Source organism: Micropterus dolomieu, linkage group LG08, assembly GCF_021292245.1.
Source record: "Micropterus dolomieu isolate WLL.071019.BEF.003 ecotype Adirondacks linkage group LG08, ASM2129224v1, whole genome shotgun sequence".
Classification (NCBI taxonomy): Eukaryota; Metazoa; Chordata; class Actinopteri; order Centrarchiformes; family Centrarchidae; genus Micropterus; species Micropterus dolomieu.
This window is the reverse complement of record NC_060157.1, coordinates 20,285,223-20,309,111: the sequence shown is the minus strand read 5'-3', so window position 1 is coordinate 20,309,111 and position 23,889 is coordinate 20,285,223. Positions and strand designations below refer to the sequence as shown.

The following is a 23,889-nucleotide window of genomic DNA, read 5'->3' as shown; positions in this document are numbered from 1 at the left end:
ATCATATATATATATATATATATATATATTTTTTTTTTCACTGCTTTTTTTGAACAGTGTATATATATATATATATATATATATATATATATGTTGACAAAACTCTGCTGCATAATACTTTTACTTTTGATACAAATTACACATTTTAATAATGATGTACTTTTTACATTTAATAAACTGAGCATGTAATGATGAATGGATGAATATGATTAGTTTTACATTGACTGCTATATTTACTCGAATCATGCACGAGAAAAGAAGAGAAGCAGAAGCTTAAAACCTGTGTCTTCCAGATAGTCTCGAGCCAGTTCAAACATCCTCAGGTGCATGTTGGTGATTGGATTGAATGACCCGCAGGCCAGCAGGACCACTTTGGTTTCATTTTGACCCTCCATGTCTCAAACTGGGGCAGGGTTCGCACTAAAACAGCAAATATGAGGAACAAAACAAACACTGGTAATTATGTTGGAGGATCATATGTCAAAAATCCCTCTGGCTCTCGTACCTCTGGGGTCAACTAACTAATGTTGTATGTTTTGTTAGCTTAATTTAAGATTAGCGCTGTCAACCAGTAGCGACTGTTAACTTAGCTTTGTCTGTAACCAGTCAACGCGAGCTTGCGCCATGAACGTACAGGATGCTCAAGCAGACAAAACATGAACTCAAAGCTGAGAGGAGGCGTAAATAATGAAAATAGTCATTGTAGTACCAGCAGAAACAGGAGCGACCAGCTGCTCTGTAATGTGTCCCCTGCTTCCTGTATGGGCGTAAACATCAAGAAATGTGATTGGACGGACTCGACGAGGAAGACGAAGAGAGCCGCACCCACACCGTGAGCTACGTTCACAATCACAAATCAACAAACTACGAACGCTTCGACAAACAATGAATCATTTTTAACCGTAGTTGAACGTAGTTTTTCGAGGAATAACAATCTAACGATTCAGTTAATTTTTGTTGAACCCTCGTCAAGCTGATGCAACTATCTAGCGTATCGCACGACTGATTTACAACTGTTTACAAAGAGAGTCCCGGTGAGATGTTTTCCTTTTGCATGCTAGCTAGCTATTCAGCTAACCAACGCTAAACTTCACTGTTTACCTCTAACGTTATAGCACGATTTGAGCTTCCAGCAAATGGATGAATCATGTTTGTCAGTGTAGTTTGTGTCTCGATAAATGTTTGGTTTTGTTGTAGGTTGTAGTGTTAGCTCCAGCTGCGACATTCTGATGCAGTACAAATAGCATGCTAGGTTGGCGTTAAGTTATGTGTTGTATTTAGGTAATAATACCGAATAAGTTTCATTTCTGTTGACTGGCTTGTTATGTTTTGCGTTCTCCATAGGGTGGAAATACGATTTTAGCAAAGGATGGCTTCTCGCGGGAAATCAGAAACCGGAAAACTGAGACAAAATATGGAGGAGCAACTTGACAGACTGATGCAGCAGCTTCAGGACCTGGAGGAATGCAGGTGCACTATAGAGACATTCATTAATGTGTAGAGGCTCTTTACTGAATGAGCTAATTTCACAGTTAAAGCTGACAAACAATCTAGTAAATGCTAGAAAGTACTTACATTATTGTATAAAATATATATATTTTCTTCCTGTATCTGATAGTTTCTCATCCTTTCTTTGTTCATTCCAGAGAAGAACTGGATGAGGAGGAATATGAGGAGACAAAAAAGGAAACCTTGGAACAGCTGAGTGAATTCAATGACTCCCTGAAGAAGATCATGACAGGAGACATGACACTCGTGGATGAACTCAGTGGAATGCAGCTGGTATGGACAGTCAGTGGAAAATGTGGAACTACTTTGTGTTAAGGGTGCCTTAAAGAGGTCCTATAAAGTGAAAAAGTAACTTTAAATGATTCCGTATAAACAGTGAGTTGTGTAATGTTACAATTTGTCCAATGTTTCTGTCTTTATCAGGCAATCCAGGCTGCCATTAGCCAAGCATTCAAAACCCCAGAGGTGATCCGACTTTTTGCTAAGAAGCAACCAGGACAGCTGAGAACCAGACTAGCAGAGGTTTGCACTACAATGTCATGGATATGATGGTTGTGAAGTATATGTTTAACTTCCAACTGCTCAGTCACTCCTTAGTGTTTTTCTGTGTGTTGCTTGGTCTGAAAAGTGTGTAAAGCTAGTGTGTGACATTCTGCGCAGATGGACCGAGATGTCATGGTGGGGAAACTGTCACGGGATGTGTACACGCAGCAGAAAATGGAAATCCTCACAGCCTTGAGAAAACTTGGAGAGAAGGTGAGGAACGCTCGCAGCAGAGATGTGATATTTTTCCACGGGGTCATATATGATTCATATTCAGCTTGCGCTCATGAGTCCACATACACTCTTGAAGCTGCGCTGACTTATTTTAGTCATGTGGCTGTCACTAGGCTGACAGATCTGTTGCTACAGCAGGCCTAAATCTCACTTCAGAAGGAGCTGTACCATTTTAAACATGTTTTAATTGCCTGATCAAAGCCTGAATTAACAATGCATGACTTATTTTTGTTTCCGGCTGATCACGCAGCTCACTTCGGAGGATGAGACTTTCCTCACTGAAAATGCTACAGCTACTCTGAGCCAGTTTGAAAAAGTGACCGCAAATTTAGGTGAGAATAAACGCGTGATTTCACTGAAATGTTTAAACATACAAGTTATTGGACAGAACATTCATATTTATCTTGTTTTTTTCCTTCCCTTTCAGGCTCCGAAGACAAAATTATGGCTTTAGCGAGCTCTGGCGTTAAAACCAAGGCATAGTGAACAAAATGTTGATTTTAACGCTCTGCCTTTAATACCAAGAAAGAAAAGTGCCATTTTGTAAACAATCAGTGCACCCCTAGGCGTTGCTGTTGATGCTAAAACTTTTTTTAACAGTATTGTTTCATACCCCTCAAATTTTGTAAATGTCTATCATTTGTCCTGATGGTAGGCTTGCGTGGTATCTAGTTTTACATACCTTCCTGACATTTCACTGGGGTATACGTTATACGAGGGTATTTGTGGGCAAGAGAATAGACTTGGGACATTCTGCACAATCCTGGCATTTTTTAAATAGCCAAGCTACCATCAACAGGGATAGCAATTTATTTATTTTTTTTATTCACTGACCCAGATTTTTAAAAAGTACGTAAAGTACTCTCTGCAGTGGAAAAAGAAGTAGAAGCAGTAGAAAAGGGTAACTGTACCAAAAGCATGTGGTGTCGAGCCGCACCACGCAGTGGAAATTTCTCAGCTCAGCTGCTTGTTCCACTGGTAGACACTGACCTACGATAGCCTACATCGCCTCAATACAGCATCTTTGGATCAGTTTAGTAGAAAGAGGGGGCGTGTGTATTTTTGACGGTATTGAAAATCGTACCTTTGGGGTTTCTAACCACCCTGGTATGCCTTTTTAAAAACTGACACCGCTCGAGTCTACCTGATGGGTGTATTATTGGTACGAACATGTGGTTTGTTAAATATAAAGACATGAATGTGAAGGATAGTCATAGCAGTTCAAGAGAAATATTGTGTTGTGGTTTGTGCTGTATTTCTTCTTGGGTTGCTGTGTCTGTCTTAAAACCTGAAAATTTAGCTTTGTTGTTTTTAAAATGTTGATTTCCTGTACGAGTGCTGCAAATATTCAAGATGTAAATTTATTTTAACTAAACTGTGCTGTCTACAGGGATTTGGACAAAATAACAGAAATACTATGCAAAAGAGAACTTTGAAGGAACTAAATTACACTACAAGTGCAGTAATACTAGTAAGTCTGGCGAAGAAACTGCATTTATCCAGGGCAAATAAAGCGTTAAGATAAAGGTGAAATGAGCACCAATCTGGACTGAATAAATGTGATCAGATGCGTATTTGACCAGTTTGCCTACAATGTGATTAGAAATCTGCTGGATGGATTAGTTGCCATCTGTTAAACATTGTGGAGGTTTCCACAGCCATCTCACGAGAGTGATTCAGGTTGATTTACAGTCTGTGTGGACGTTTAACAAGTCGTGTAACATGAGGTCACTTAACAGTACCAGATGCAGCTAGTGCTGTTGTTCATGGTGTCCTCATACCATTAAACCCCCCAGGATTACAAACAAAAAAAGATGAACAGGATGAAATAAACTGTTGACATAAGAGTGATGGAGCTGTGTTAAGTGAACATACTGGATGGCAGAATATGAACTAGATGTTCACCTCCTTTCTCTGAAATAACTAGGAGGATCATCCTGAAAAAAAGTATATGTTTAGCACGCATGTTTCCATTATTTTGTCCACCACCTATATATATTCATTGGTTATCAAGTATTTCAAACTGCTTCGGTTGACAACTGTGGTTCTATATTAGCAGTAATCGAGTTTAATATTGCATTATATTCCATTTTTAAGTTTGACTACTTGAACTTATTTACAGCTTAACAATGTGTTTACAGCATCAATCATAATTTGAAGCATTGTTTCTTCTGAATGTGAGTATTAAAAGAAAAATCAATGGTGTTTATCTTCATTGATTCATGGTTCACCTTTTACATTACAGCATCTGAGGATTGTATTTTCACCACAAGAGGGCACTAATGCTCAACATTTAAGAGTGATTCACTTGTGGGTGATGAAGAAAAACATGAGTAGACATAAGTTATACCCCATCTCATCATCCTTTATTTTGTTTACGAGCAAGCATCAACTTCACTACAATTTGCCTTCCAATTGGTAGAAAAGTGAGAGCAGCTCCAACAAGCACAAAGGAAGCATCCAACCGTTCTGAAAACATCGTCACCTTCCATTTTGAGCAAAGATTTAAAAAGAAAACAAACTGAAAAAGAAAAACAATATCTGGACGTGTGAAACGGACAATCTGAGAATCAGTAGTCTATCACGTCTCCTTTCTCACTCCAGTCTCACAACCCCACATGGAACGTGCACAAACTTGTGGTTCATGCAAAGTAAATTCCCCTTACATCTTAGTGTTAATACAGTATGGCTGCATTTCAGTTTGTTAGGCAGTGACATTCAATTCAACCAACTTACACTTAGCTCAGGGGCTGATCAGAAAACATCAAACCCAGAAAACTGGAGATGGCGGGAGTCATTGTGCACATATCAGTGACCCACGGTTATTGTAACTTTTAAAATTGCAGATGAAATGTGGACATGAAGTGTTTGACATAATGAAACTGAGAATTTCGACAGGCTTATACTCTGGTTCGTGTGAAATTCATGCTGCCCTCAAAATCATTTCTCAACAATTCAGGCAATAGGACGCCGTTCAAAATTACCATCCACTATACACAAATAGGTCAGTTAACAGTATACCCATGTATGCTGTCAAAGGAATTTCATAATGTACTGTACATCTTTTTAAAGGTGGATTCCGTCAATGATTTAGTACAATATCTATATAAGATACAATATGGATCTACTTCCTCTACACATCGACATGGACACATGACATCTATGTAAAACATTTTTCACTTTTAATAAAACTAGCAGTGGACTATCGTTACAACAAACTGAAGGGAAATGTAATCCCCAGCTCTTTAAGAAATCTAGCATTAAAAAAAAATTGCCACAAATAAAAAGAGCACGGATGAGTGTTTTTGTTAGACCTGCTAATTGCGCTATGATCGGAAAAAGGCACTCCCATCTCAGCCGGCTCAGACCTGGCAACCTTTTATTACGAGTCCCAAGTCACCGTGGAGGGGAGACTGTTCACTACATTTCCGCCACACACCTTTAAAAATTATAAATTAACTGAACCTAAGAAACACGATGGTGCGACTCGAACCCTCGAAAGTTGCCTGGAAACTGTCTCCAAAAAAGAGCCTTGAATGTGTTTCTGAATTCAGTTTTGGCCTCTGAATAGAGACACGCACGCAACGCCAACATTTCCAATCCTGATAATGCCACATTCTGTTCATGCTTTAATTAACGCAAGTTTGGGAAATGTTTACATTTTTACTAGGTACCCAAAAACATGAGACAAACACTAAGTAGTTAAGTGTGACGGTACGTTTGTGTCAGGTTTTGTGAAAGATATATACAACAGTGATGGACGACAGCGTCTGAGGGGGAGATAGAGGTTGGACACATTTTCCCAATCAATAGTATAAGCTCTATGCCAATACCAGAAGGAAAAGAAGTTTACCAAATGTAAACAAATATCTTAATACAACTCTAGAGTACAGTTCCATGTACAATAAAATCTAGTGGTCTACTGCAAAAAAAATTTAATTTTAAGATTCAAATAAGAAATCTATCTAATTCTTTTTAAATGTTTTCCTATTGTAAACTATGCAGTTATACCCTCAGGTGTAATTCGTGTTTTATTATTTCAGGTTAAATACCCGTGCAGAAGGAAAGGGAACTTGCAACAAAGCAACCCTGAAAAGTACTTTCATTTTACTTCTCTCCCCCAAAACAATGCCAGTAACTGCACTATTTAAGCAGGCTCCACTAAAGCTCTGTCAGAATTCTGCTCTTTCAGTAGTTTGAAGGGCTTTTTCCATCCTACTTCTGTCAGCACAGCAAGACTGGGTTACGGATGAAAAAGGCTTTAAAAGCTGCTGAGGAAGTCTCTACTTGTCCAAATACACTGGCAGAAATGTTGGTACCCATATTTCAAGATCAACAGCACTACAGTATCTGCAGGCCTGCGCCGTTCCACGCAAAATGTCAATTTGTACATTAGCATTTCTCTGAGTATGATTAGGAAAACAAAAAGAAAATCCCTTCTGTACAACAGTGAGATCTATTGGGAATGAAACACACTGACGCCTGGAGAAGAGCACTGCCACCTGTGCAAGCAAAGCAAAGCATGTATGAAGCTGAAACCATCCACCAGTCCTGCCTACAAGAAAGCAAAAGAAATTATTTTCCTCTTAGCAAAAAAAAAAAAAAAAAAAAAAAGACAAAATGGACACCACTTTGTCATGGAAACCTCCGCTGAACAGTCCTGGGTTTCTGATCGTGAAGTAGACATTTTTGTACAAGCAAGATGGAACAGCTTTTGCAGAAATTTAGCGACATGCTACAGCCTCTGTGACACAAATATTCTACATTACGTACTGCGTCATTTTAGATATTGGACCCCATTGAGTAGGCCTTTACTAACACATCGACTAATTACATGGTTTCTTTATATTTACAAAATCTTTAAAAAGCAATTTATTTCTCTACACATATGAGTCAAATATCCTCATGCACTAAAAGAAGAGAAAAAAAAGGTGGAAAAAAACAAAGTAAATGCGATCTACTTGTTAAAAGCATCATTTCGTTTCACTGTGGACTACAAGTCAAGAAAACTCAAGTCAAAGCTACACGTGAGTTTAGCGGCAATTAAATTTTAAAAGTATTAAGCAAAGAATATACATTAGGAAAAAGAATTCTCCATTTGAAAAGCCTTACGTCTGAGAGAAATCAAAAAGTGCAGGGTTGGCTTCCTCACACAGTTCAAAACAAATGTAGGCCAAGTTTTCCTGGGACTTAAAATATAATAAATAAAAAAATAAACAGTAAAAATCAGCAATCCGGTGATGACTACACTACACAGAGTACCACCACTAAGATAACAACAGGAAAGCCTTGACCATATATACGCTCAAGGGAAGGTTTCTTTTCTTTTTCTCATTTTTTTTAAAATCATGGCTCCTTGGACATGAAACTGTAGTGGGTGGGAGTGTGTGCCGAGCAGTGAGCGTGTTGGTGGTGTGTGTGTGTGTGTGAGAGCTAGTGTTGAGTGTTAAACGTGCGCGTTGGGGGAGCGTGTCATTCTAGTAGGTGAGGGTGGAGTCGTCCCACTCCAGCTGCTGCTGTCTGCTGGCCCCCTGCTGGTCCTCCGGCTCCCCGCCCTCCTCATCTTCACTGCTCTCGGACTCAGCGCTCGTGATGTCGTCTTCCTCCTCTCCGTCCTCGCTCTCCTCCTCCTCTTCCTCCTCCTCCTCGCTGCTGTGCTGGTCCTCGTACGTCTGCATTAGAGACAGAGGGAGGGGCTGTTTGTGAAGAGTCACTTTTTGAGACAAGGATGTATACTGTACATTTAGAGAATGAACTGTTCCTTCATGTGTTATAGCTTCATCAGTTTTAAAACCAATCCTAACTTTGTATTAGGTATTAACACAAACATCTTAACAGCTTCAAATAGCTTAGCAAATGTTTCTTTGATTGCGAACTGAACATAATTATTTTATTCAAACAAGTGAAGCCTGTACTGGGAATAAAATACCGCATGAAGTCTAAAGTTTAGAAGCATTTTTCTGACAGTGTAGTTGCATTTTGAGCTTTAATAATGTTTTTGTTTCAAACATAAGTTTGATTTAAGGTGTGTCATTCCCCTTCTCTCTCTCTCTCTCCCCTCCTTATTTCCTGTCATCTCTCTACCATCAGCTGGCTATTAAAGGCATGAAGTGCCATAAATATTATAAAGCAAACATAAGTTTGGTCTTACTGAATGCAAAACAGTGGAACACAGTTAATTTCTTAGTTCGATGTTTGTGTGTGTTGCATACATTTGCCTTCATCATGATATAACGGATATAAAAAAGATGTAACAGGATACTGAATTCAGCTTTTCTGGATGCTTCCTAAACGCTGTTAAGGAGACAGTTCCCCTCTCATCATTTACTGCTGAACGAGTGTTCATTCCCCACGCCAGAATTCAATTTGGGCCACTTAGTAGCTCTTTTCTACTGCAACCCGTGATGTGATTTAGGCTGACAGTTGCATTTCCCTTAAGCAGCTGTGAACAGTAACGCAGCATGACTTGAAGCCGTTCTTTAAATTAAAAAGAAGGTAGTTAAAGAGCAACTTAACACCACCTGAAAAACAGGGAAGCAAAACACTGCCTTTCCATCTGGTGTTAAGTTACTCTTTAAGTTAAGTTGTGAGCAGCTGTCAAAGTTAAAATTATAAATTAGTTGCCAGACCACAACGTGGCACGACAAGCTGACTCATTTTGGGGTTTTGGAAGACATAAATATTGGTTCTGCTTTTGTGGCTGGGGAACTAAAAATGTTCTAAATCTCCATGAGACCAAGTGGTTGCAAAACAGTAATCTAAATATTGATATGATATTGATATACAGTATGGTTATTTTATTCTAATTAGGGAGGTAACACTCCATAACTGTCTACAACAAAGTCGCTCCCTCCATCCCCACAGGTCTGTCAATCATGAGAGCTCAGATGAAACTAGGCTACAATCGCAGCATCACCCAGAGAGCATTAGCAGGTGAAAAGCTGTCTAGGCTGCAACCCGTCCATATTTAGTTGAAGTGAAATCCCATTTTCCCTTCACAAACATTTCCACTAATTTTACCTCCTCGCAAACACTCTCTTAACACGGTGTGTTGTTACCTCCATGGGGTTAACGGTGATGGTGAGTGCCGAGTCGTCCCAGTCCATCTCGTTCTCCTTGCCGTTCTCCTGGTCTCTCATAGTGCGCTGGTGTGCAGCACGGATGCGGAACACACCCAGGATGATCATAAACACCAGGAAGCTAACGCACACCACAATGACAACGGTGGCAGCGCTGGGAACCACTGCGAGGAAGCAAACACATGCAAAATGAGAGGTTAGGTGTAAACCATGACCAATTTTCACATGGGCACATGCGCACACAAAAACCCTGTTCCAGCTTTATGTGGGGAGACTTCCACATCTGTCTGAGGGCATTTCAAGGTTTATTTTCATGGTGTGTTAGCGCTGATGTTTATGTAATCTCAGTAAACTGCAGATGAATGCTTTGGGCAGTTAGCTAGGTGTGTGTCTTTCTTTAAATAGCTTTTCCTGCCTCCTGCCAACCTGCTGCACTTTGCCCCATATTAGCAGGAAAGGGCCTCTCTTGTGTGGTGGCAGGCTTAGCGAGCCTGACAGCCCAGGGGATTATTGAAGCTGGGAAATAAAAGGTTGTGCTCAGACCACCGCCTGTGCAGATGTCACAGACAGCACTCAAGTGTAATCCCTAAACTTGTGCCATTAAAAAATAAATAAATATGGGCAAACAACCAGTATTTCATACGTGCCCTACTTCTGGTAAATAGACTGTAATCCATCCCTAGCAATGCCTGCCATACCAGGGGCCAAATATCTCTTCTACAGCAACAACAATTAAGCAGATTACTGGTTTGATTATAATGTGTGGCATTAATTTGAACATATTTGTAGATTGCTGTAACTGTAAATTAAATTTATTCTTTGTTTTTGTGTCCGTTAACATGATCAGCTGTTGGTATTTGACTTTAGACGTGATGATTATGCATGACAGATATGCTTCAGTAGTAGTCTTTCTATTGTGCTTCAAGCACCCTGGTAAAAAAGTGGACATAGTCTGGTTTGTATGATGCAAAGGACAGAAGGGGGAAATAAACATGTCTGACTCCCGTGTTGCAGTACCTGAGGCCTGATGAGCGTTGACCAGGTTGTGACCAGACAGATCCACAGAGGCATGATGCACGGGGTTAATGAAGTTGGGCTGCACCATGGCATTGTTGGCATGCTCCACGGGATTGGCTGTGTGGATCACATTCACCTAGAAAGAATAAAAAGAAACAGAAAAGATGCATGTATACGGTCACAAAATGTGCTCTAGGGGACACAAGACTTTGCTTCAGTAACATTAGGGCACTACTCCTCTTCTGTGAATGAGTCACTGTTACGTGACGTAACTGAAAAATGCTCAGACATACCTCGACTTTGAAGTCATTGCTGATGTAGCGACCGTTGAGTTCAGAGCAGACCAGCTTGAATTTCCTGTCAAAGAGAGCCTCGGTGTGCCAGTTCTTGTAATGGATGAGATGCAGGACCTGCTCGTAGTTGGCCATGGTGTTCACACCTGGAACACACAGAGGGGAGCTCGTGTCAAGAAGAAATTTGATCAGCAGCTTTGATTTGGTAACTGACTTCAAATCACTCTGGCTGATAGTGTGATTGCCAAAACTTTTAAAGATTATATATTTATATTTGTTTACATGTGAGGACTCATTATTGACTTCTGATGTAAAGCGGTTATTTTCTTCAAAGTTATCATTATGTCACATTTCTCCAACCAGAAACCACTGCTTTGTGCTACAGCTCTGCGGTCTGTACCGGTAACAACGAGGCCCAGGTTAGAGGAAGTCATCTCCAGGCCGTGCTGCTGCAGCTGGGGCACGTCCACCTCCAGGCTCTCGTGCTCCCCGTCCAGCTCGTCTCCCACCACAGTCACTTCACACGTGTCCAGGTTGTGCATGATCTCTTCTGACACCACAGTCTCTTGCACTTAAGGAACAAAGGAGAAAAACATTTAGACTAAAGAGTTCTCGTAAAAACATAGGATTTTCCACTGGGCCAGTTATGTAAGAGTTTGTCGTTCTTTCTGAACTGTTAGAAGGATATCCCACAGATTTAGCAGTGCGCCCCTATAACACTGTCGGACAGTTGTTTTTTTAGTATCAAAATTGAGATATCACCTGTCATATTTCATGTATTGTACTGCCTTGTTTAACCTGCCACCTGCAATACCCACAGTGCAACTCGACTGCAGACAGTGGTCAGAGATTAGAATGCTAGTAGCAGCTAATGTAGCCTCGGTCTTCTAGGCTCAAGCGCCTTCCGCACCCCAGATTCTTTGCCATTTTCAAACTTGCAGTCTTTAGCTCCAACCGACATTGCCAAAGTGACATGACTTGAGCAGTACTAGTATGCAGCAATACTCCCAGAGACCTGTAAACAGACTTTGATGTGTAAAATTGGTGGAGAACACGCTAATAATAGAAATGTATACAAGACAACAAACACACTGTTCTGTTCTGCAGAACAATCTTTGCGATTCAAATATCTCCCTCTTCATGTGAATTTAACTGGCTACACTTTACCAATACAAAGACTAGTTAATGAGTTGCTCAAATCTCTTATTTTAGAGAGCAATAACTGGAAATAGGAGTGAGGGGTTAGAGGAGGAGAATGAAGAACTGAAGAAAGATAAGCATCCTAGATAACACAACGTGGGACAGTTTGATTGTTAGATAGTCCAGTCCAGTCCCCACACACACACACACACACACACACCCACACCTGTCCTTCATCATGAACTACTGCAGGTTGACTACAGTTTCGTTAATAGCAAATGTGTTCCATGTTTAGTATTAAAAAGCAGTATGGTGCTACTTTGTCAGTAGGTGATTAATAATATATCTTCTATCAGTGTTAAAAGAAATTAAAACAGAGGGGTACAACATGGGAAACAGCTCAGGAACTCAACTAAATAGCCCAGCTGAGCCAGCCTGTCTTCTCCATTTTGCTTATGAAACATATTAATATTTCATGCACACACAGTTTGCACCTTTTGACTCTGTGGAGGCTCCTATTAAGTGATTCTTAGTCATCTTCTGTGACATCTTGTTTGTCGGTTGTGGAAGGTGGGGCAGGGTAATGGCAGGTAATAGCAACAGATCACTGTAAGCTCTTTTGTCCCATATGGCCTGCTGTTCACCACAGGACATCGTATCTCCCTGTATCTGTGTCAACCTCAGTGCACGTCTATTGTCTCTCTTCGTCTTAGTGACCAGCAGTGCCATCTGTTAGGCTTGTATATGAGCTGACCCCTCCCATAAAGTAGTAAACAACTTATCTCTTTCTCCGCCCCCCTCGTTCTGACTGTCCAATCTCTTCGGCCTCCAGGCCTAATCCTCACCGTCACCAGCCACTATACATCTACACAGCTATCAACAGCCATTCAGTGTCTAAGGTAATTCAACCAAGGCAACGGATGTGGCATCACCCTGCATCGCAAAGCCTCAGGAGGCACAAGGCTAAGATTACACATGTGGTAATGTTAACGTAAAAATTCAGTGTCACAATATCTATAAATTGCCTTTAACATTATCTGGGATTAATGTGTGGGTCTTAGGTGCATTTCTTTTACCCGTAGGGTCATCATCAGCTCCCTCTGCCGCTTCAGACTCCGTGTCGGCCTCCACTTCGCGGGTGATGGTGCTCACGATGCGTAGTTCGGGGAAAAGTGTCACACCTTCGTGGCTCTCGAATTCGGCAGCGCTGCGGGCGAAGTGGTCAATGCCGCTCAGGCTGATCTTGGGCTCTTCGGGCTGCAGCACCATCACGTAACCTTCAGTATCTGGCACCGTAACGCAGGACTCCTCGTTGAAGCACCTGGGGGGAGATTTAAGTTTGAATACCTGGAAAACTGGGTCTTTTGTAATTTTTTGATGATGTTGCTGCTTCTCCCTCTGCTTTGAAAGGCTCCAGCAGCATTTTGAATGTGCCCTGAAGGTGCTTCCATAATCTGTTGCATGTCCGGTTGAGACAGGGTGATGGGGGAGGACAACAACACTGAGATGGACTGTAAGTGTACAAACATGACAAATGAAAGTGAACAAATTCGAGCCACTTGGGCTTCAACAATGGTGTGTAAGGGGAAGGAAACGAGGAATTTAGGGGTGAACACCTACTACATTTATACCACCTTCAAAAGATTTCCACTTGAGAATCTCTGTGAATAGTAGAATTAGTCTCAGGAACAAAAAGTACTATGAATACTGTGCTCTTTTCCAGGAAGGAAAGAAACATAAAAAACACATGGACATATTCTAGTTTTGTATTTGTAAACAGATGTGCTTAATAATGTGGAGAATCAGCAAGGTTAAAAAAAAAGTCACTTTTCATTTAACTGTGACTGCGATTTTTATACTCCACGTATAAAACGCTTCTTACATTACTTCTCCTACATTTACTAAGATGAAAGTTGTCCCCATAGGTTGAAACTGAAGGTATTATTTCATCATTTGGTCTACTTGCTCAGTTCGCCCAAATAAAACGCAGTGCAGATGCAAATTTGTGCATATGCAAATCAGAACAAATGTTAAACTCCAACACTAACTAGCACTGATATAGGAGTAGGCTCAGCAGAAACCCGAGTCTTAATATACTCATGCATCATCTGCAAATGTAATGCGGTTTTGTTATTCACATTTCAGTCTCTGAATACATCAAAGAGAACTCGAAAAACAAAACAAAAAAATCTTACAGCTCTTCTGCCTCTGTCATTCTCCAACCGCAAAACCTTTCATGTTTACTCTCTTTGTTATGGAAATGTTGTCAAACTATTGACCTCTGTTTTACCTCGCCAAACCCTCCTTACATTTAAAGTAGAAAGACGAACCCTCGCTGAATGTCTATGAGGCAGAAAGAACCTGTTTCACAAACGTTGGGCTGCCGCTGACTGGCAGACGAGGTGACACGACGCCGACCGAGCAGAAAAGATTAAAAACAACCGGTGGAGTATTTTTTAGGTTTCTGCTGCTTACTTGACGGTGGTGGAGATGCGAAGGTGCCTGATACCAGGGGTCGGGAACTGGCGGGAGTTCAAGTAGGAGATGTGCTGCATGACCTTGTCAAAGGCGTCAATGTCATCGCCCTCCACGGTCAGTGCTGACTGGTTGGGGTTGAACTCCACCTGAGAGAAGAAATCAAGGCGACAGACTGATTTGAGGCAAGATTGTCTCCTAATGCCATTATTATACTCAAAAAATGTGTTAGTTAATGTGTGCTGTCAGGGTTATACTGAGCCATTAATAAACATGTGACAAGCTAGTTTGAGTCATTTAACGTGTCACATACAAAGCACTTGTACCTCAAGAGGGACCTGTCAATGTTATCCATACCGCTTTTTTTGGCTGACATACATAAATACCCTATCAGTTAGAGCAGTGGTTGCAAGATTAATCTGAGGGGCTGCAAGATGCCTGACAAGACAGAAAATTATATACCGTTTCTCTGCTTTTTATAAATGACTGGACCTTTACAAACTGCTCAAATCACTCTTCAGTTCAACTAATAATTCACATATAAATGCAACCTGTGAAATAAGTTGAGAGTACACTTTGCTTCCACTCATAGGATGACAAGTCTAAAAGGTTTGAAACCACTGAGATAGACCGTCTTCTTGATGAACAAATATACTCCGATCCAGGCTGACTCAGGTTGACTGTCTTTTTGTCTCTAAAACACGTTGCCCTCCTTACCTTGACAGCTGCAGCTACCTCCTCAGGCAGCTGCACGTCCAGTCCTTCCTTGCAGGTGTACAAACAGTCGATCACGTTCTTGTTCTCCAGCTTGCCGGAGCGGATCATCAGCCCTGCTAGGTTCCCCCGGAAAAACTGAGCCATTCGAGCATTTCCGCCTGGGTAGGTCAGGATAGAGATGAGGAGAAGAAAAACAGTAACACACACACACAGATAAAAAGGTGGTTACTCAAGTGTACGTTCCAGACTTCACCATTGTGCTGGAGATTCAAGCATGCCGTCTCAATGTGCAAAGCTGGCGTTCATGCAAGTTAGTAGGTGTGTGCCCTTACAAGGCCTGAGGCCAATGAGCGAGACTGGAGAATGATGGATGAGCTTACACACGCCTTAGACACATGCAACATCTGCATTAACAGGGTAAACCACTGCCTTACTTTGGGAAAAAATTACAACGACAAAACAAAAAAAACCACAAACTGCTCAAAATACATAAAACGATGTATTGATGTTGTGTCTTTCTGCTAAACCATAATGAAAAGTGTGTGCAACTGCAGAGTCAGAGACAAACCTGGACCCTGTGCATTTCAAGGTCCAATAGTCATCCAGTGATGTGTGTGTGTGTTTGCTGTATCTTTATCTGATATGGAGGAGTTACTGCTTCTGACCCAAAGGTCATGTTCTGAAAGAAGAGCCTGCTCAGAGGTTTGTGCTCATTATCAGTCTGTTTCTGTTCTGCCTATGTGAAAAACAACTGCCTGGCTGCTGCAGTGAGAAGAACGTATAAATGGAAAATGAAAGAAAAACAAAAGAGAACGCAGGCAACATTAAAACTCCAATCTCATACATACTGCATCATGCTCCAAACAGTAATGACGAAAGAAACCTTTCTGCATCTAGAATGTGTAAGAATCATTCTAGTCGAAAATGGTATGAGGATGCAATTAGCGTGGTGGGACACTGTGGACACATGGACATATCTGAGGAGTAAGGGAAAGACTTGAGCAACCTGAAGTGGGCTCAGAGACTGACTCAGTGTCATTGTCATGTCCTGAGTTGTCTGTAAAGGACAGAAACAAGAGAGCAGGGAGAGACAGGGAGGAAGGTTGAGGATCTGCGGTAAAGATTCAGATGCTACATTCGAGGTCATGGGGCATCATTTGAGAATCTAAGAAAGAGTTAATAATATTACATGCACACTACATTTTTACACAAGCACTTATCAACAAATATAATAAAAGATTATCAGGTAGCATTTGAGTATCGTTTTACTATTTTATACGCCAAAAATACTTTGAACATTGATACATTTTGTCACACACTAGAATCATGGCTCATTTAATTTTACAGCACTCCACCAAAAACAATTTACTGAAGAGCTTACCTTGCCAGCAAGCACCGATGGTGAGCTGAGTTTCGATCTTGGAGGCATGCAGCGGGTAGTCCTCTGTAACCAGGAAGGGCTCAAAGGTAGTTCCATCCACAAACAGAGACACAGTGGGGAACTCCACATTCAGCACATAGTGATGCCACTCTTTGTCACACGCCTGTGAAGAACACAACAGACGGAGTGAAAAGCTGAAATTGGGACTGTGGAGGTTACACAGTACACTGTAACTAACTTTATTCTTAGTTAAATATCATGCATCATTCTCTATACTTGCAGAAAGTTTGATAGTAGAAGCCACTGACCTGGTCAAGTTTCCAGTGAAACTCGGCTGGTTTGTAGTTCTCGGCCTCTGATGGATCCTGGCGGAGGAGAAGGATCAGTCTGCAGTTGTGGACGTAGAGCGAGTAGTGGTGTCTGTTCATCTCTGCAGAATAGAAAATGAGAGGGGAGATTAAGATATGAAAACAGCAACTCAAAAATTTTAATGTGCTACTGAATGTGTCAATATTTGGAGGATGGGTGCAGATTTTTTTTATCCACTGCCCCAACATAAGACTGAAAAGAAAAAAAGTACCACAAAAAAATACACACAAGAGATCATTCTTGTGAAGCTTATGGTATTACTGTTTCATATTTACAATTGATGACGACACGCAAGAGGGGAGTGAGTTACAAGCACAATCCTGCAGCCCTGTGCCTAATGATTCATCCATTTCTTGTTCTTCTGGCACCCAAAAAGATCATTTTAAAAACCAGTTTCAGAAGCATTTCCTATTAACAAATGTAATGTTCTCTAACCTGGAAATGCTTTTTTGCTTTAGAGGAAGCCATAAAAAAACAACAGAATTCATAAAGACAGGATTCATCTGCACATGTAATCGTCATACCAAACACCAACTGGCTCTTAATCCTTGAAAAGATTCAAAGAATTACAGCTTTTCTCAGTATCTGTCTGTAGGCTTAGTCTGTTACAATATGTAACAAAAAAAATCAAAAATCATTTGATTTCATGCGCTCTAATCAGAGCATCAGGTCTAGATCATTTAAATGGACTGAACAGATCTCAAAGGCTGTGTCTTCTTCTCTCTTGATGCAGATAACCATCATCAGTTAATCAATAGGATTCAGGACTCTGGCCTGAGTATAATTTAGAAATATAACGGTATAATTGTACATCTATCTATATTATCCATACTAGGGGACAATCATGACTCTGAACACCCAAGGTGTGACATGTTTCAGTTTGAGTGTTTAACATTGAGTGTTACTATTAACAACAAAATACTAAAATGGAGAAGAAATTAACTGAATGTGAGACGTTTCGACAGACACTGTGTTGAATGGAGGTCATGAGTGGCGCTGAGATCACAGGTATGGGAGCTTCCTGTCCAGGGTGCAGCCGTTCTGATGTAATCCTTCTTATATAAGCAGTCGGACAGAAGCTGATGAGCTGCCTCTTGCTGGCCAGAGACTTTACAGTCAACAAGATCATGGAGCTTGTGACCACATGCAAAATTTACAACTAGTGACAAAAATGGAAAGGGCACCAACACTGATTACAGCCTCAAGACCTTTTATTAGAAGTATGTTGATAGTGATACCAGATACCAGCAAAAATGAGTATGCTACTTAGATACCAAAAGAGTTAAACACAGGTTTTGACTCCTTCAGCAGACACCAGATATTTTAATGTAATACAGGGTAGTGATATTTTCAGATAGCTGAGAGTGAATTTCTGGGCACAAGTTATGGTATGATAAGATACACATGTTGTGTGTATTTTGTGCTGTTTTAATGGGTTTCTGGCATTAATGTCCAACAGCCAAATCAGTAGTTTTTGTTTGTTTGTTTCTGAATGGTGCATGCATGCAACACCAGGAACAAGAAAATGAACTAAAATAACTTTTAGTTAATGTAGGTGTATATAGTACTTAATAAAGTATGTGTTCTTCTTCTTCTAGATGTATATAGTGATCGTCTTAGTATTACAGGACCTGCCAATCAATGCGGGAGTGATAGCATGTTCATATGTACATTATGATGGGTCGGCTTCCCTTTTGTTTATATTTGAATCATGCATTCTGCCTTTTTTTATGTATGTTTATTGTGTGTTTTTACAGTTGACTACCTGGAAAACAATTTTACCGCATAAAACTAAAATTAAACAAAAATTCAAACTGGAGCTTTGACACAGTCTAGGTGCAGCTAATTTATTTATTTTAATACTTTTCCAGGGACGTTACCTTTCTTGTCAGAGTTGCAGAGTATAGTCTCCTTCTCATGGGCCCCGGGGCCATGTCTCATCCACACAGAGACGGTGAAGGGCTCCTTCAGGCTGGTGCTCACCAGTCCATTTGGAACCTTGATGGACTGGGTCCCATTGAACTCAAACACCTGGTCGCTGTCATGCCCGTTGTCGGTGGGCAGCCCTACCGTCCAGTTCGTGGCGCTGCTGGGAGCCGGCAGAAGTTCCACAGTGCCGGAGCTTGCCCCTAGAAAAAACAAATCAAAGAGGACAAAGGCAATTATATTGGGCACTTGTATTTATCAAAAATTAATTTTGATTCACTGCTGACAATAATCATTTCCAGTTTAGCAGCTACTTACCGCAGAGCTTGTGCAGCGACTTCTCCGAGTAGGTGTCACGGTCGCAGCCCTTCCCAATATGGTTGGTTTCCAGTTCAATATTGGCTCGGATGGACGTGATTGGCTCATCACAGGTCTCCAGGTGCATGCTGGGGAAAAGGGCCAGGCTACCTGTGCCAGGCTCATATTCAATCCTCTTATTGAAGCCTGAAAGATGAAGCGACACAGAGGAAAGAATGAAAAGATGTCCTTCAGCCTAGCAGCGAGCAGTCAATACAGGGGCTGTCAATAGTAATTACTATTAAGAATTATTAAGAAGCACGTCACTTTTTTCAAACATGATTGGCCTTGTGGCTTAAAGGAGTTAAATAACCTTTTTGATAATGGCAGCCTGTGTAGACTTTGTGTCGGTGGATCGCCTTTGTTCGACACAGAGACACACCTAAGCAGTGATGGCTGGCGTGTTACAGCGAGTACAGGAGAGCTTTCATACCTTGCCAGCTGGGCTTGCAGGTGGGCTTGACGCTGATCTTGACCAGAACGTCCTCGGAGGCACGGTTCTTTCCACAGTCGTAGGCGGTCACAGTTAGCTTATACATGCGCTCTTTGCCATAGCTCAGTTTCTCCGTGTTTTTGATGAAGCCTGATAGAAGCAGGAAAAAAAAGACAAAACAAGAGTGCCAGGGCGGCTCTTTGTTTAATTTCAAAGCTGCAGCTGTGCTAGGAAATTTATAAAACCTTTAGAGCTGATAAGCAGCACACCAAAACAAAGAACTTCAAAATATTAAAAAAGAGCTGCCAAATAGAAAACTTTGCTCTAAAGTCCAAAACGTGATTGACTATCAAGCTGAACTAAAATCACAATATATATTGATTGACATCACTTAAGGTCACATCGTAATATTTTGACGTCTTTTTCCTCTAGATGCTTTACTGAGAGCTATACTGAAATAATGTGTATACAGAGTCTAATAAACACACAAGTGATTTAAAGAAAGTTATGGAATTTGTCTGACTCAAACACCAACATCAATTATCCGTCACAGTTCAGCACCTTCCCCAATATTATCTATCCTCAGACTGATCGTTGTCTTCACATTATCACCTGTCTGTATTTCCCTTTTTTTTTTCTTTTAAATAAAATCAGAGCCAGGCAACATATAAGCTGAGCTTGGATATCTGAGGCATTTTTTAACTACATCTTTAATTTAGTTTTACAAGACACAAAGATGAATAATTCTACGGTCCGACACGAATGACTGACCAACTTGGGTGACATTTCAAGGAGACCGTCATCGCCTCGCAAGGCAACAAGCTGCAGTGAATTCTAAATAACAGGCAGCACCATTGTTTACCCAGATCAATAGACAATGGGATGTGTGTCAATAAAAGTTTGGCTCTTCATGTGCTGCAGCTTTCCCCCCCGAAAGGCACTAAGACAAGGCTGCTAAGTGTCAGTCCTTACCATCTTTGTCGATGGTGAAGGGCACATCTGGGGTGACAATCTCGTAGTTGCAGATTTGGCTAAACTGGAAAGAACAGTCGGCGTCCACTGCCTCCACCTTCAAGATGCTGTCATACTTCTTTCCCTCAATAATGGTGGCTTTGTAGGACTTCTCCTTGAAAACTGGTGAATACTCGTTGATGTCGTTCACCTGGATGTGGACTGTGGCCCTGATAGAGACACGCTCAAGTTAGGACACTGTCAGCTGGGGATGTTCAAAGATACTCACTTATCTTAAAATTTCAATTAAACGCTGAGCCCCAATTAAGCGCGGGGTCCCTTTTACTGGGCAGGTGGGGCTACACAAATAAACGCAGGGTCTGGTTTTTATAGAAGTTCTTGGGACGTATAAAACATCTTAAAACCCAACGTGTTGCCCGCTTGAGCTAGTTCTAAGCTACCTGGATCACACATACAAATATAAATGTTAAACTTCTGTTAATATAGACATGCTACACGTCATTAGATCAGTTAGATTCTTTGAAATTCAATCGTCAGTCCATTTACAGAAACCATGAGAGCCAAAGTCTAACTCATTCAGATTTACACGCATGATCAACAATGACCTGTTTTTCTTAAATAACATTCATACTGGTTTAAATAAACAATTTGCTTTGAATTAATAAATTATTTAACTTAGTAAATGCACATCTACACTATCACACAGTCCTGTGGTTGGTATTTGTTTTCACATAAAAAACAAACCAGAGCAATTAGGCAAACGCAACAGAGCTGAAATGATTGTGAACTAAATTATTCTACATAAATATGAGAGGGCAGGTTTTCATTTTGTGTTTAAAGAACAATCAGTATTTATTTCTTTATCTTCTGCTGTGAGGTGAATACAGTAATACAACAGAACTGACTGCACTCTGACGGTTTCAACAGCAGTCAAATTAAACAGAATCTGGTCAAGACAGAGGAAAACTCAGGGTTCAGTTTGAGTAGAGACACTTCTGAACTGGCAGAGGTTGACTCACTTGTGAGATTTCTTCATGTTGGCGCCATCAGGTCCCTCTCCACAGTCGTAAGCTTGGATGGTGAAGGTGTGTTCCTTCTGCAGCTCGCAGTCCAGCTTGTCTTTAGCCCGGATGACCCCCTCACCAGTGGACTTGTCCAGGACCACTGCCTCAAAGGGGACATTCTGCCCGTGGATCCTGAAGCCGCAAATCTCACCTGAACACGTCAAGAGCCAAAAGGGGGATTTTTCTCAGATTAACTGACGACAGGGGTGAAAATTTTATGGTTCAAATGAAAAATTATGTTAACAACAAAACCAAAACTTCACGCAAAAAAAGAAAAAGAAAGATCAGCCACAGGTTTTGGGTGCCAGGGAGTTGTAGATTGGGGTGGGTGGTGTCTGTGGAGGAAGCCCAAAAGCACTGTCATATGGGTGAGTACTTGGGGGGGTTGGGAGAGGGTGTGGGACATTTAGTATCATAGAAGACAGAGTGTCTTTTCCAAGCCACTTGAAAACATTGCATCCAGTCATGCAGGCAGAAACTGAAAAGATGTGGACAGGCATTTCACAGGAGTACTTAAAATATTACAAAGCAAAGTCATGAAACCAAGCCCAAAATGGAAGTACACAGAGTACAGTATTTGAAGTGAAGATCAGTTATCTCTGTATTAAAATTACAGCCTATCTTATGATAGAAATAATAATAAACAGAAACAAAAAGCAAAACAATATTTTAATCTTCAAAATAGAGCACTATAGCATTGTAATTCTCCAGCACCAAATTATTCATCAATACCCAAAAACTTCTGTGAAAGAAAGAAAAACTCAACACTTCCGAAAATATATTATTTCTTAATTAAAGAAAGTCTTCCTGTTTAATTTTGCCTCTTGCCCAAAACTACTGCATAATGAGTCCAAATAAAAAAAGAAATCATAGAGAATGTAACCAACAGTTACAATTTATTTAAAAAATAAATAAATAAATAAATACTGGATGAGAACTGGGGTTAGAAATATCAACTTGCTTGACATCCACATCAAATGACAACTGCAGCCATGCTAATGGTAGAGATTAGTGGTGGAGAATTAACTCAACAGATCCACTGAGGCAAAGATGCGACAACAGAAACTTTGTAGCAGAGAGAGAGTTTGCATTAGTTAACAATCTCAGCAGCTTTCAGTTGAAGACTTAAATGTCAGAAAAGTCCACAGGAGTCACTGTACCTGCATCGATCTGATAGATCCGAGAGGCACCACAAACGTAGAGGATGCTTTTTAAGACGTTTACAGAACTTTTATCTTTAAATACCAATTCTAGTGTCAATTTGTGCTCCAATTTCGATGTGTGTGAAATCATCATGTGTGTCCTTTTATAATGCACATTATGAAATGTGTTAAAAATTGGCTTTTCCTTCCGTATTGTTTTAACTGAAAGGACTGGATTAGACAAAATGGCAGCAAAGTGACTGAAAACTCCTGTTTTAAAGCAGCTTTCTGTTTCCTGGTGACAGCTGAAAAACTGTTAGGGTCTGCAAACTGCAATGGATGTCTCATGCACAGATATTTCTAAGTACTGTCAGCCCCACATCACACTTTTCATCCAGCTGCTTTGGAACTCCAAACAATTCAGGGTGAGAAAAACAGAAAAGCTGAGAAAAACCAAATGGGGAGATTACAGAGCATGGTGGGAATTTCTGTGTGTGGATGCTGCTCGTTGCGTTAGTGGGTTAATAGTAACAACTAAGAACAAGGCAGAAGAAAGAGCCCAAGATCACCTTCTTCAGTGAGGGTCACCTCAAAACTCTCTACAAGGAAGGGAGAGAAGATAAACCCAGATCAGTTAAAAGAAAAGTTAGAAGCTCAGAGAAAACACACAGAGGACAGGAAGGAAACAAACTCTTGCTATAAGCTTACAAAATCGCCATCAGAGAAGCTCGTATCCAGTTTCTCATAAGCAAAAAGTCTTCTGCCAGTTGAAAAAGAAGGAAGCATTAAAACATTCATGGAAAGCCGGTTTTATTAATTGCTCAACAAATCCTTTCAGAAGAAACAACTAGTCAAAATCAGATCATCAAGCAAGCGACAAAAATCGAGAGAGTCTTTCTTTCAACATGTTCATCGACACTGCACATACATTTTTTGGAAAACTAGTTGATGGACTGATCAATTAAATTTGATGGGAATTAAAAAAGACCTATAATAAAGATAAGAAAACTTGGGAGTACAAATTAATAAAGTGGTGAAGTTTATAGCGTCCTTTTCTGCTAAAGCCCTGTCAGGGCCTCCAGCGGGTTGGACGTGGTCGTTTTGTTTTCACCTACTAAACAATTAGAAATGGATTTGCCGTTAGGGGCTGCTGTTCAAAGCCAGTCATGCAGTGGGAGTTATGGGCCTCCGTGTTCACCACAGACCTAATGAGCAGCTCACACCAGGGCTTTAGGAAT

At 40.7% G+C, this 23,889-nt stretch overlaps 3 protein-coding genes across 6 annotated transcripts in view; 1 reads left to right on the top strand and 2 right to left on the bottom strand.

Moving 5' to 3' along the window:
- nmnat1 (nicotinamide nucleotide adenylyltransferase 1) overlaps positions 1-892 on the bottom strand; it is a 9,118-nt gene extending 8,226 nt beyond the window's left edge. The window contains exons 1-2 of the mRNA XM_046055641.1: positions 710-892; positions 281-420 (exon numbers count right to left, since the gene is read on the bottom strand). Coding sequence (XP_045911597.1) covers positions 281-395 — 115 coding nt within the window. The 5' untranslated portion in view covers positions 396-420; positions 710-892. The remainder of the gene's footprint in view (positions 1-280; positions 421-709) is intronic.
- lzic (leucine zipper and CTNNBIP1 domain containing) lies at positions 322-4,491 on the top strand. 2 transcript variants are annotated; one of them, XM_046055469.1, is made up of 7 exons: positions 322-456; positions 1,345-1,470; positions 1,647-1,782; positions 1,933-2,031; positions 2,170-2,265; positions 2,537-2,618; positions 2,714-4,491. In XM_046055469.1, exons 2-7 carry the CDS (start codon positions 1,370-1,372, stop codon positions 2,767-2,769), a joined length of 570 nt encoding a protein of 189 aa, XP_045911425.1. In that variant the 5' UTR covers positions 322-456; positions 1,345-1,369; the 3' UTR covers positions 2,770-4,491. The 2 variants fall into 2 exon arrangements, with proteins under 2 accessions (XP_045911425.1, XP_045911424.1); XM_046055468.1 differs by lacking the exon at positions 322-456 and adding an exon at positions 806-1,034.
- Positions 4,492-4,626: 135 nt separating this feature from the next.
- The window catches only part of clstn1 (calsyntenin 1), a 38,189-nt gene continuing 18,926 nt past the window's right edge, over positions 4,627-23,889 (bottom strand). For 2 of the 3 annotated variants that reach the window (XM_046055464.1, XM_046055465.1), the window contains exons 3-17: positions 21,465-21,660; positions 20,446-20,654; positions 19,474-19,623; positions 19,002-19,187; positions 18,638-18,886; positions 16,697-16,818; positions 16,389-16,551; positions 15,008-15,165; positions 14,291-14,439; positions 12,892-13,136; positions 11,076-11,246; positions 10,676-10,821; positions 10,383-10,518; positions 9,345-9,529; positions 4,627-7,958 (exon numbers count right to left, since the gene is read on the bottom strand). In XM_046055464.1, the coding sequence (XP_045911420.1) occupies positions 7,764-7,958; positions 9,345-9,529; positions 10,383-10,518; positions 10,676-10,821; positions 11,076-11,246; positions 12,892-13,136; positions 14,291-14,439; positions 15,008-15,165; positions 16,389-16,551; positions 16,697-16,818; positions 18,638-18,886; positions 19,002-19,187; positions 19,474-19,623; positions 20,446-20,654; positions 21,465-21,660 (2,660 nt within the window). In that variant the 3' untranslated portion in view covers positions 4,627-7,763. Of the gene's footprint in view, positions 7,959-9,344; positions 9,530-10,382; positions 10,519-10,675; positions 10,822-11,075; positions 11,247-12,891; positions 13,137-14,290; positions 14,440-15,007; positions 15,166-16,013; positions 16,065-16,388; positions 16,552-16,696; positions 16,819-18,637; positions 18,887-19,001; positions 19,188-19,473; positions 19,624-20,445; positions 20,655-21,464; positions 21,661-23,889 lie in introns of all 3 variants that reach the window. The other variant, XM_046055466.1, reaches the window with a different exon arrangement.

Coding starts and splice junctions, on each gene's coding strand:
- lzic (XM_046055469.1), top strand. CDS start 1,370: ATGGCTTCTCGCGGGAAATCAGAAACCGGAAAACTGAGACAAAATATG. Junction 2,032..2,169: donor TGAGAACCAGACTAGCAGAG/GTTTGCACTACA, acceptor CATTCTGCGCAG/ATGGACCGAGATGTCATGGT. Junction 2,619..2,713: donor AAAAGTGACCGCAAATTTAG/GTGAGAATAAAC, acceptor CTTCCCTTTCAG/GCTCCGAAGACAAAATTATG.